Here is a 13,558-nt window from a genome sequence, read left to right on the forward strand (position 1 = left end):
GGTCTTAAAAGCCCTTGGAACAAGAGATTGTTGGCCATTCTGTGCCTTGCTGCCAAACTCATGGCTGTGAGGCTGTTTCACTGAAAGAAATAACAAACTCCTGGGTCCCAACATGAGCTGCTGCCTCAAATGCCTCAGTCCAGACCCAGAGAAACCAATAACTGCCCAGCCTGACTCATTCTCCCAGTTTAGGTTTTTTAGGGATTTTTAGTGTGTTCTGGATGGCAGCAAGATGGAGGGCACAGGGTGTCATCATCTTCTTTCTTCTCCATGGGTTTGGGTGGCATTTTGTAATTGGGCAGAAAAATCCACATTGAGGGATCAGTTATTGGGTTAAAAGGGGAAATAATCCAGGTGTCAGCTCTTAATTGGATAGTTCAGTCCTAAAAGCCCTTGGCACAAGAGATTGTTGGCCATTCTGTGCCTTCTGATGAAAAGCTGCAGAGCTCACAGCAGTGAGGCTGTTTTAGTGATAAGAAATAATAAACACCTGAGTGTGAGCATGAACTGCTGCCTCAAGTGCCTCAGTCCACACCCAGAGGAACCCACACTTTCCTTCTCTTTAACCCAGGAAGGTTTGTCCCCCTGTTCTAGGGCAGCCTCCTCCAGGCATCCCTGGCACCCCCCAGGTCCCTGCAGGATTTGGGGGCTCAGAGGAGGAAGCCCCGGGCTGGTGCTCTCTGCAATGAGATGAGCTTCCCCAGAGCCAGGCAGAACGAGAAACAGATGGGCAGGGAGCTGCAAACAGGAACTCTTCCCTTCCCCTCTTTGCCTCCCTCGTTTTGTTTATCCCTGAGAATCCTAACACCAAACACAGGCAGGGAAAACAACTGCAAGTGACTCCAGGGCAGGGCTGCAGAGCGCTGACACGTTTATTTTGGGTGGGTTGTCTTGAGAAAGGCATCGAGTCCTACCTTGGACCCCAGCCCAGCAGGTCCAGGGAATCATTTCCTTGCTGGGAATACAACAAGGATACTCTGAGTAGTAAAATTAAACATGTGTGTGCACTTTTGGGACTGTCTTCAACAGGAAATCTGATTTATTCTTTTTTTTTCCACATGACAAGAGCAAGGTTCATGCTAAATATTATCAATCCAGATCAGAGTTTGGACTGAGAGCATTTCATTCTCTGCAGCACTCACATAAAGAGAGAAGCAGCTGAAATCAAAGTTCTATGGAAATTTATGCTCCAAAGGATGAATGTAACATTTGAGTAAATGATTGCAAAGAGTTACACATGGAGCCACAGACGGGGGAATTCAATTTGCACAGAGCAGCCTCTCTCTCTTAGCCACTCATCTAATGAAGATTTAAATATGAAATAAATTGCAGACACTTCCAGCAGGAGCAGGATGTTGGATGATGCTCATTCATATTGAAATTGCAGCTCCCAGTTCCTCTCCAGCTCCAGAAATGTGTTTATAATGGACACACACGTCCATGGGAAATAATCCTCTTCTCTAATCGTTGCTAAAGTGATGTTTTCCAGATAAAAATCTTATCACAAACATTAAAAAGCTGCCTCCTATGTCCCTAAGCCTGTTTGATGGTTACATCAGAAATATTTCCTTTTCAGATTTTGCTTCTCTCTGCCATGTGCTGCTTTATTATTTCTCTTTCAATGAACTTTGTGAAACTTGGCTGAGCATTTTCACAGAAGCACTTCCAGGCTCTTCTCCATTCACAGGCTGTTGTTCTGCACAAAGAGAGGAAAGTCAAACAGCAAAAATAACTCAGGAAAAATGAGGAAAGGAACCAAAGCATCCCCCCCATTGATTCGAGCTGGTTCCTGCCTGTCTTTGAGATCAAATTAAATCAACTCTCATATTATTTCAATACCCTCATATTATTCCAAACAATTTTGATTCCAATTCTACAATTTCAACCAACTCTATCAAAGAATCAGGATGATTTCAAATGACCACAAACACCCCCTCCTCTTCCTTTCCAACATTCTGTCAAACAAAAGCAATTTTTTATTTTTTTAGTTCCTCCAGGGAATCCAACCAGGGCTCAGGAATGCAGCTAAACAAATCACCACCAAAAAAAAAATAAAATAAAATAAAATAAATAATTCAAAGCAAAAGCCCCAAAAAGAAAGAGATTTGCAGACTTTGTACAACCTCCTGCAGCTCAGCACATTTCTCTGTGTGGGGGAGTTGGGGAAATCCCAGCAGCTTTCTCTTGTGCCACGTTATTTCTTGGCTCAGTCCCCAGCAAATAAACGAGGGTGGAAATAAACTGGGTTCACACCAGGGCCAGCCAGGGGATCCACGAGATAACACAGCCAAGGACCTGCAGGTTTCTTGCACAAGGGCTGCAAGTTGGGGCTTTTTTAATATTTAATTTACTCAACTCTGCTGCTGCTAGCAAAGGGAGCAGCCCAGCTTCTCCTCCAGCTCAGAATAAGTGGAATTTATACCAATAAAATTGGTTTTTATACAAATAAAATTGGTTTTTATACCAATAAAATTGGTTTCTTATACCAATAAAAGTGGGGTTTTATACCAATAAAAGTGGGGTTTTATACCAATGAAAGTATTATTTTATACCAATGAAAGTATTATTTTATACCAATGAAAATGTTATTTTATACCAATAAAAGTATTATTTTATACCAATGAAAGTATTATTTTATACCAATGAAAGTATTATTTTATACCAATGAAAATGTTATTTTATACTAATGAAAGTGGTTTTTACACCAATAAAAGTGGATTTCACACCAATATTTTCATTTGCCTGTGGTTTTAGCTGAATCCCACCTTGTCCCAGCTCACTGCCCGGAGCTGCCCCAGCTGCTGGGCCAAGCAGGAGAAATTCAAATAAAAATTTGCTGAATTAAACTCTTGTCTAGGTAGGGTATTCAATACCTGTATGAATAAAGGGTCTCTGTAATCACCTGTAAATTAGGTCTGTATTTGGGGGTTACCTCAAAATAAACAAACACTTTCTAACTAAACTGCCAGAGTTTTTGGGTATCTTAGATCCATAGATCAATATCCATATTGGAGTTATGAATGTGCATTTGTACTTTGGGTGTTCAATGCCTGTGCAGATAAAAGGGCTCTGAGATCACCTGGGAATTGGGTGTGTATTTGGGAGCTATCCCACAGTGAACAAACACTAACTTTTAAACTTTAAACTTTAAACTTTCTAACTCTAAACTGTCAGAGAGTCTTTGGATATCAGTACTGGATCAAGATCCATATTGGGAATGGGATGTACCAAAGTGATGAATTTGTATTTTGAGTATTCAATACCTGTATGAATAAAGGGTCTCTGTAATCACCTGGGAATTGTGGGGTGTATTTGGGAGCTATCCCACAATGAACAAACACTAACTTTAAACTTTAAACTCTCTAACTCTAAACTGTCACAGAGTTTTTGGATATTGTTACTAGATCAATATTCATATAAGAAATGGGATGTACTAAAGTTAAAATTTATATTTTGGGTATTCAACACCTGTATGAATAAAGGGCTCTGGGATCACCTGTAAATTCGGTGTGTATTTGGGAGCTATCCCACAATGAACAAACACTTTCTAACTCTAAACTGTCAGAGAGTTTTTGGATATCAGTACTAGATCAATATCCATACTGGGAATGGGATGTACCAAAGTGATGAATTTGTATTTTGGGTATTCAACACCTGTACAGATAAAAGGGCTCTGGGATCACCTGTGAATTGTGGTGTGTATTTGGGAGCTATCCCACAATGAACAAACACTTTCTAACTCTAAACTGTCGCAGAGTTTTTGTCCCTCACAGCTGAATATCGGTGCTGGATCAATATCCACATTTTTAGTAAATCATTGGCAGATGGGAGGGGAGGAAGGGAACGATCCTGTGGGAATGAATGCCGATTCCAGCTCCACATCCAGCCCCGACAGGTCCCGCAGCTGGACAAAGGGGATTTATTCCCCAGGGCTGCTCTCAGGAATGTTGTTCTTCCACTTCCACCGAGGCTCAGCACCCACAGCACAGAAAATGAGCTGGAGTTTGCACTTTTTTCTGCTCTCAGCCTCACAAAAAAACCTCCTAAATAACAATGAAATCATCATTTCCCCTCTGTTTTGGTGCTGTTTTGAATCAAGTGTGAGGCAGCTGTTGATTTTCCTCAGCCATAAATCAACGTTCCTTGACACTTGGAAACTCAGGAGACTGGGGGGAAAAAAAATTAAAAATTAAAAAATAAAAGGAGGTGAAAGGGGAGGGGAACAGCTGAGGGTGGGCTGAGTTTGATTTTTAATTTCAATTTTTTTTTTGATTTTTTAGCTGGTATGGGCAGGGAAATCAAAAAATGAGGATGGATTTGGGATGGGGGGAAAAGTGAAGCCCCTGCTCCATTTCCTGCTGCTGAGCTGTTTATTTCAGAATATCCCCACTGTTAGGGAGCAAAGAATTCCCATGGCAGCACCAGGAGGGAGCATCAGGCTGGGAAAAAAAAGCTGAATTTGGCTCAAATTCCTCAGAAACCTGAGCTCTTCCTATGGAAATCCCCCCTACCTGTATTTTTAAAAACACTCCCCCCTCAATTCTGCCTTCACCCCAGGAAGAGAAATAAAAATAATAATAAGTTTAAAAATCCCCTAAAATAATAAATATAATAATTAAGAGAATTATATGTATAAATAAATATAAATAATAAAATAAATAAATATAATTATATAGAAATAATAATAAAAATAATCCCCTAAAAACTCATTTTCCTGTAGGTAAAGGGATAAGGATTGGAATTCACTCAGGAAAATTTAGGATTTCCCAGAGGACACAGACAAGGCTCTTGGGGCAGGAATTTGTGCAATTTCTGGCTTTGGGCACCCAGAATTTGTTGCCCTCAATGTGCAGCAATAAGGGAACACAAACAGAAATATCTGGGATCAGGCCAGCAACACGAGGCCATGTGAAAAAAAAAAAGTAAATTAAAAACCAAACCAGAAATATTCTCTGTGAAAATGTGACAGCATTTTAAATAAACTGAATTTCACAGCTTTCATACAAGCCAGATCATTTTGTACATTTTGATTATTTTGCTGGAATTATTGTTAATTTTAGAGGCTGCAACACATTTTTCTGGGTGTTCTCCTTTTTTAAAATTTGGCTTTCTGCTTTTACTTTCTTCCCTTTCCCTATCTGATCACTGTGACAGCTTTCATTTTCAGCTTACAATCAAAAAAAGAAAGGAAAAAAAAAAAAGGTGGGTGGCAGCTTTATTTCCAGGCACACATTTGACAGCTGGGGGTAGAAAAAGAAACCTTTTTTTCCAAAAAAATAATAATAAAAAAATTTTCATGTAAAAAAGCCCAGCCAGATCAAATGCAGGGACATTAAAGTTCCAAGGACATGATCTTGGCAGGCTTGGAAAATAATTTCCAGCCAGTCTCACCTAAAATAAATAAATAAATAAATAAATAAATAAATAAATAAATAAATAAAAATCTTATTTCTGTTCCTATTTGTTTGATGCAGCAGCTCATCCAACCAAACCAACTTCAATATTGCAACTTCCCTAACGTGGATTTATTTCTGTTTGAATTTATGGTGTGAATCTGTCACGGGCAGAGGAAGGAGATTCCCATCTGGGCAGAGTCCCTGCGAGCTGCTTCCAGAGCAAATTTCATTTTTATTGTTATTTCCTGCTTGAGGAACTCAGCTGGAGCGCAGGAGGGAGGCCCAGGGAGAGGAGTCCAAACGTTTTCTGCTGGCTGCAGATCCCTGCACTCCCCTGGCAGATGGGAAGGTGGGATCAGGATTCAAAATTTGGGATTTTTGTTTCTCCTCCAGGGTCTCTGGCTGGGATGAGTTTGTGGGTGCCAAACTCCAGCAATCCAAATTTCAGCACAAATATTGTTATTAGCATGCTTAATTCTCCTCCTGTGTCAAAATGGAATAGGAAATATTGTTATTAATGCTCCTAATTCTCCCCCTGAATTAAAATGGAGTGATTGGGTGCCTGATCCTGATTTCACAGCTGAAACCCACAACTAAATTCATTTCACCCTCTGGCTTTAATGAAGTCCTCACCAATTAATAGTGAGGGCAAATTAAAGAACCTCAGCAGGATCAGAGGAGCTAAAAGTGATTTTAAGAGAGGAACAAGAAGCATTTTTTCAGTTTGGTTTTGGTTTTTTTTGTGCTGTGTCTTTCTGGAGCCGGAATTTCTGTGGCATCCTCGGTTCAGGGATGGTTTTTCCCTGTGGATAAAGAGGCAGAAAATCTCCTGGCACAGGAGGAGAATGGAGCTGGAAGGGGAATTATTTTTGCTCCTTCATTGATAAAACAAAATGGAAATGGGCTGTTGGTTTTCCCTAATGTAATAATGACAACTGCACTGATAGATTTGTCATTGCCAGTATTGATTTCCTTCCCCAACATAAACTATTTTTAAAAATGCCTCTTCGTGGGTTTTTATTTGCTGGCAGGGCTGGGATTTCAGGCTGCTCTCCGCTGGGCCTGCAGGAGCAGGATCTGCCTGGCCTCAAAAGTGAAAGGAAAAGTGCAAAAAAGGGAAAGTCAGGGGGAAAACAATTAAAAAAAAAGGCAAAGGAGAAGGATGAGGAGGATGAATTGAAATAGAATGAGGAGAAAAGCAGGAATATCTGTCACAGAGCTGTACCAGGGCTGGAGCCAGGCTGGGACACCTGGGGGGGCTCACCTGGAGAGGAGAAGGATCCAGGGAGAGCTGGGGGGGCTCACCTGGAGAGGAGAAGGATCCAGGGAGAGCTGGGGGTGCTCACCTGGAGAGGAAAAGGATCCAGGGACACCTGGGGATGCTCACCTGGAGAGGAAAAGCTCCAGGGACACCTGGGGGGGCTCACCTGGAGAGGAGAAGGACCCAGGGAGAGCTGGGGGTGCTCACCTGGAGAGGAGAAGGATCCAGGGACACCTGGGGTGCTCACCTGGAGAGGAGAAGCTCCAGGGAGAGCTGGGGGTGCTCACCTGGAGAGGAGAAGGATCCAGGGACACCTGGGGGTGCTCACCTGGAGAGGAGAAGCTCCAGGGAGAGCTGGGGGTGCTCACCTGGACAGGAGAAGCTCCAGGGAGAGCTGGGGGTGCTCACCTGGACAGGAGAAGGCTCCAGGGAGAGCTCAGAGCCCCCAGCAGGGCCCGAAGGGGCTCCAGGAGAGCTGGAGAGGGACTGGGGACAAGGATGGAGGGACAGGACACAGGGAATGGCTGCCACTGAAAAAAAGTGAAATTTAGGTGGGAAAAGATCCCATTTAGATGGGAAATGATCCCATTTAGATGGGATATTGGGCAGGAATTGTTCCCTAGCAGGAGAGGAGAAGGGAGAGCTCAGAGCCCTGCCAGGGCCCAAAGGGGCTCCAGGAGAGGGACGGGGGACAAGGATGGAGGGACAGGACACAGGGAATGGCTGCCAGTGCCAGAGGGCAGGGATGGGTGGATATTGGGAATGGGGAATTGATCCCTGGCAGGGTGGGCAGGGCTGGCACAGCTGGGGCTGCCCCTGGATCCCTGGCAGTGCCCAAGGCCAGGCTGGAACACCCTGGGGCAGCGGGAGGGGTCCCTGCTGTGGCAGGGGTGGGATGGGATGAGATTCCAGTTGGGTTATTCCAAACCAACCCTTCCCATGAGAGTGGGAGGGGCAGAGGGAGACCTGGAGGGTCCTGACACCCCTTCGGGGAGCTGGGTTGGGATCACAGAGAGGATTCCCTAAAATAGGAAAGAAGGAGAGTAAGAGAGGGAAGGAAGGAAGGAAGGAAGGAAGGAAGGAAGGAAGGAAGGAAGGAAGGAAGGAAGGAAGGAAGGAAGGAAGGAAGGAAGGAAGGAAGGAAGGAAGGAAGGAAGGAAGGAAGGAAGGAAGGAAGGAAGGAAGGAAGGAAGGAAGGAAGGAAGGAAGGAAGGAAGGAAGGAAGGAAGGAAGGAAGGAAGGAAGGAAGGAAGGAAGGAAGGAAGGAAGGAAGGAAGGAAGGAAGGAAGGAAGGAAGGAAGGAAGGAAGGAAGGAAGGAAGGAAGGAAGGAAGGAAGGAAGGAAGGAAGGAAGGAAGAAAGGAAGGAAGAAAGAAAAGGAAAGAAAGAAAGAAAGAAAAGGAAAGAAAGAAAGAAAGGGAAAGAAAGAAGGAGGGAAAGAATTTATATCTATAAATAAATAAATGAACAAACAAATAAATACAAAAAATATTACAATAAAGGCAAAGCGAACAAAAATAAATGAACAAACAGATAATTAAATAAATAACAGATTTCTAATAAAGGCAAAACTAACCAAAAAAACCCACTCTAAATGAATAAATAAATAAACATAACGACCATAGTAAAGGCAAAACAAACAAAAAAAATACAAAAAAAAAAAAACCAAAAAAAAAGAGAGAAAACCAAACCGCGCGTGCACGTGCTTTCTTTTTCCCTTTTTTTATTTTTTTTTTTAAAGGAAACCTTCCTTTCTCCTGCCCTCTCCCGCGCATCCCCCACCCACCCTCGGCGGGGCGGGGGCATCCCGCCTGCGCTCCCCGCATCCCTCCCCTCCCTCCCCTCCCCTCCCCTCCCTCCCTCCCTCCCTCCGCCGGCCGTGGGCGGTGTCGCCGCGGCTCCCCGGCCGTGTGGCTGTCCCCGGCGCTGTCCCCGAGCCCGCGGCGTGCATGGCCCTGCTGGGGCGGCGATGGCTGCGCGCTGATGGCCCAGCTCGCCATGGCCGCCCGAGAGGAGCTCTACAGCAAAGTCATCCCCCGGCGGAGCCGCCAGCACCGCGCCGGGACCATCAAACATGGCTCTTCGCTGGAGATCCTGCTCTCCATGGGCTTCCCCAAAGCACGGGCGTGAGTCGCTGCCCCGCGGGGCTTTTCCCCTCTTTTCTCGCGCTTCACCGGGCGGGGAGAGGCGGAGGAGCGGCGGGCGCCGCTCGGCTGCGCTGCTCCGGAGCGCCGCGGGGCCGGACGCGGGGAGGGAGCGCCGGGGAGCCGGGGATCCAGCCCGGGAAGAGGCGGGGATGCTCTGCCGGAGCGGGGGGATGCTGTGCCGGAGCAAGGGGATGCTCTCCCGAGAGGGAAAGGCGCTGCCGGAGAGGCGGGATGCTCTCCCGGCTGCGGGGGGATGAGCTCCCGGAGCGGCCCGGAGATGCCTTCTCGGAGGGAAGCGGGGAATGCTCTCCCGGATGCTGGGGATGCGCCGTCAGAGCGGGGGGATGCGGTCCCAGGGCCGGGGGATGCGGTCCCAGGGCCGGGGGATGCGGTCCCAGGGCCGGGGGATGCAGTCCCAGGGCCGGGGGGATGCGATCCCCGGGCCGGGGGATGCGGTCGGGATGCTCTGCTGGGGCGGCCGGGGCAGAGGCGCGATGCTGTCCCGGGCTGGAGGGAATACGGCCTGGGGATGCCCTCTCGGAACGGAGAGGGAGCAGGAGATGCTCTCCCGGAGCAGGGGATGCTCTCCCCGAGCAGAGGATGCTCTCCCGGAGCAGGGGATGATCTCCCGGAGCAGGGGATGCTCTCCCCGAGCAGAGGATGCTCTCCCGGAGCAGGGGATGCTCTCCCGGAGCAGGAGATGCTGCTCCGGAGCAGAGGATTCTCTCCCGGAGCAGAGGATGCTCTCCCGGAGCAGAGAATGCTCTCCCGGAGCAGAGGATGCTCTCCCCGAGCAGAGGATGTGCTCCCGGAGCAGAGGATGCTCTCCCGGAGCAGGAGATGCTCTCCCGGAGCAGGGGATGCTCTCCCGGAGCAGGGGATGCGCTCCCCGAGCGGCCCGGGGTTGCTGTAGGACCCTCGGGATGCTCCGCTCGCCTCCTCCGGCCAGGCAGGAGCCCCGGGCACTCCGGGTCCCCTCCCCGCATCCCGCCTGTCCCGAAGTTGGGGACGGCCAGGGAGGCACCAGAAGTTTTTGCCGCCCAAACTGAAATTTGCTTTAGCTCGGACACCCGGGGTTTGCTTTGAGCCGGGTACAAGTCACCCTAAGAGCAGCGGAGCAGATTTCCATCCGTAGCCTGGAGCGGTTCGGTTTTTCTTGCCCAATTCACGCCCCGTTTGTGCTTAGGCTTGAAATTAATCAGGCAGCAAACTAATGGCAACTTAATGAGGGAACAGTGGCTGCTGAGGTGGGACTGCTCGCTTTGGGATGCAAATGAAACCGGTGGGGATCGGGATGGTTCCCTGAGCTCCCTAAGTTTTCAGTTTGGTGTTGATACCCATCACAACTCCGGGGTTTTGCAGCCTGTCTTGTCACAGGGTTTTTTTGTTTTGTTTGTTTTTTTTTTTTTAAATATAAATATAGACAGGCACATGCAGTTTAAGGGCATATGTTCCTTGTGGATTCGTGGGATTGCACAGATCCACCAGCACATGCAGGAAATCTTATTTCTGTTTTCCACGGGGCTGCTTTGCACTCCTTCTGGCTGTCAGTTATCCTCTGAGATCAGCACCAGCTTTTAGACACAGTGAATGCAAATGAAGAGCAGGGCAGAGCGGTGACTTCATGCTTAGCTCGGCTGGAAGAAAAGATGGTTGGGAAAAAAAAGATGTGTATCTTTCAGTGGAGCTGGAATTTTATAAAAAATCAGCTTGATCCTGTGAATGAAAGTGGTTCTTACCTGCACAACAGTGCCATCAAGGCTGCCAGGCAGCCCTGCTCTCCCCTGACTCAGGAACTGTGTCTATGGGCCACATTCCTGCCCAAAAAGCTCTGGCATTTGTTAAAATGCACTCAGAGCTTCATCATGCAAAGCAGAGAAGGTTAAACACAGGGAGCAGGCCAGAAAAATGGGCAAAATATCCCTAAATGCAAAAAGAACCTATTGGAAAAGCAGCCAGGCAGGTGGGGAAAGCTGCCTTGAGTTCAGGATAACCCCGTGTGACAGCTCAGCAGAGCAGAGAGGGTTAAACACAGGGAGCAAGGCAGAAAAAGGAGTAAAATATCCCTAAATGCAAGAAGTATCTATTGTAAAAGCAGTCAGGCAGATGGGTAAAGCTGCCTTGAGCTCAGGATAACCCTGTGTGACAGCTCAGCAGAGCAGAGAGGGTTAAACACAGGGAGCAAGCCAGAAAAAGGAGTAAAATATCCCTAATTGCAAGTATCTATAGGAAAAGCAATCAGGCAGATGGGGAAAGCTGCCTTGATACTGAGTTAAGGATAACCCAGTGTGACAATCCAGCAGAGCAGAGAAGGTGAAACACAGGGAGCAAGCCAGAAAAATTAGCAGAATATCCTGAAATGCAAAAATAAAATTTAAAAATGCAGCCAGGCAGGTGGGGAAAGCTGCCCTGAGCTCAGGATAACCCTGTGTGACAGCTCAGCACCACTCATCCCATCTGAAGGAGCAGTGAGTGTCCCTGTCCCACCCTGCTGGAAATGCTACAAATCATTCATCATGAGAATTCACACGAGGAGCAAAAGGGAAATAAACCAAATAAAATCCAAGTGGTGCCACCAAGGGTAGGATGTGGATGGAGCACGGGTTTGGGAGCTTGAGAGGGGGAATTCATGGCAAAAGGACATTTCCTAAAGGCCCAGAGGGAGATTTGTAACTCTCAGCATTTCTCTGGACATGGGAATGAGAAAACCACGATGCCAGGGACATAAAATCATCATCTCCCTCCAGAGAGGGTCAGGAGAAGTAGCCTTAAAGCCTTTGTGAGTTTTCCCCAAAACTCTCCCACCTCTGGTTGCTGCCCCAAAGGCACCAGCAGGAATTCAGTGAGATGGGAATTCAGTGAGATGGGAATTTGGTGGAATGGGATTTCAGTGGAATGGGATTTCAGTGAGATGGAAATTCAGTGAGATGGGATTTCAGTGAGATGGGAATTCAGTGAGATGGGAATTCAGTGAGATGGGAAATAGAATTTCAGTGAAATAAGAATTCAGTGAGATGGGAATTCAGTGAAATAGGAATTCAGTGAGATGGGAATTCACTGAGATGGGAAATAGAAATTCAGTGAAATAGGAATTCAGTGAGATGGGAATTCACTGAGATGGGAAATAGAAATTCAGTGAAATAAGAATTCAGTGAGATGGGAATTCAGTGAGATGGGAAATAGAATTTCAGTGAAATAAGAATTCAGTGAAATGGGATTTCAGTGAAATAGAAATTCAGTGAAATAGGAATTCAGTGAAATAGGAATTCAGTGAAATAGAAATTCAGTGAAATAAGAATTCAGTGAGATGGGAATTCAGTGAAATGTGAATTCAGTGAAATGGGAATTCAGTGAAATAAGAATTCAGTGAGATGGGAATTCAGTGAAATAGAAATTCAGTGAAATGGGATTTCAGTGCAATAGGAATTCAGTGAAATGGGAATTCAGTGAGATGGGAATTCACTGAGATGGGATTTCGGCTCTGCACACAAACACGAGCCAGGCTGGTACTTTAAAAGTGGTGACCATCTGTTTGGGTGGCTTATGCAAAACAAACCTCCAAGTTGTCAGACAAGTCTGTCAGGCATGTCACAAAATACCATCGGTGCCTCCTGGCTCGGTGGTGCAGCTGGGGGCACCCAGAGGGGCAGCTCAGGCAGGGTCACAGGCACAGGGCTGGGCTGCAATCTGCATTTCCAGGGTGCTCTCACTGCCTGGCTGTCAGCTTTGCCCTGTAGGTGTTAAAATCATGGAAGGTGAAAGGTGGAATGTGATCTCCAGGTGCTGCTGAGGCAGAAATTGGCTGAGGCAGGCAGGAACCAGGAGGGGAGGTCAGGTAGCAAACTGCCCTGGATCTTGGGTTCACAGCAAGAGGTTCTTAAAAAGCCTTTATTTGTCCATCCCACGGGGGTTTAGGGGGCACTGGGGTGAAGGGCCCCTCAGGGGATGTGTCCTTCCCCTCTGGGCTGAGCTGTGACTGCGGTGGATGGATCTGCCCTGATCCAGCATCCCCCAGCTCACACTCAGAGCCTTGAGGTTCACCCTGCTCCCCTCTCTGAAGGACTTTTTGGCACAGGTCTGTCTGTTTTTCCTTCTTCCCAGCACCAGCTGCAGCTCAGGGCTCCTCTGAATCACAGGGTGAAGTTCAAACCACTTCTGGAAGGTTCTACCTGAGCGTGGCACCTGCTCAAGCGCAGTGTGTCATCCCTTTGAACCATCTCCACCAGCTGCTGCTCTGCCCTGCTGGCTCTTGCCAGCACCCAGCCGTGGTTATTATGATTTTATTTTGCAATTAGCCCATTAGATTACGTACTGTCTGGCCCCACAGGCTGTCCCCATCCCCAGGAGTTTCTGGTTGAAGCAAGCAAGGAAGGCAAAGGTGAGGTTATAATTCCCATTTTGCAATTTGGGCACCAAGGAAAACATTTTACCCTTGTTCACACAAAGGATTCTTCCAGAAAGAGATTTCATGCAAATATTATTTCCCAGTTGCCCCAAAATATTATTTATCATCTAGTTATGAATTTCCCATCAGTGGATCCTCCTAATTGTCGTCCAATCTGCCTGCCAGCACCTCTCACTGTTGTTTATGATCCCTGTATAACCCTGAGAGCAGAGAGAAGAAAAGCACAAAGTAATTTACAGACCATCAAAACCACAGGGGATCACTTACAACTCCTATGCCTGTAGAAGCAATTAAAAAAAATCCATCATGTGTCCATAAAAGGCTAAAATTGAAGAAAAAAAAAAATTAGT

At 46.8% G+C, this 13,558-nt stretch overlaps 1 protein-coding gene across 1 annotated transcript in view; it reads left to right on the plus strand.

Moving 5' to 3' along the window:
- Positions 1 to 8,639: 8,639 nt before the first annotated feature.
- UBASH3B (ubiquitin associated and SH3 domain containing B) overlaps positions 8,640 to 13,558 on the plus strand; it is a gene marked incomplete at both ends in the record, with an annotated part of 75,729 nt that continues 70,810 nt past the window's right edge. The window contains one exon of the mRNA XM_084221646.1: positions 8,640 to 8,782. Coding sequence (XP_084077772.1) covers positions 8,640 to 8,782 — 143 coding nt within the window. The remainder of the gene's footprint in view (positions 8,783 to 13,558) is intronic.

Source organism: Fringilla coelebs, assembly GCF_963513975.1.
Source record: "Fringilla coelebs genome assembly, chromosome: 25".
In the NCBI taxonomy this organism is placed as follows: Eukaryota; Metazoa; Chordata; class Aves; order Passeriformes; family Fringillidae; genus Fringilla; species Fringilla coelebs.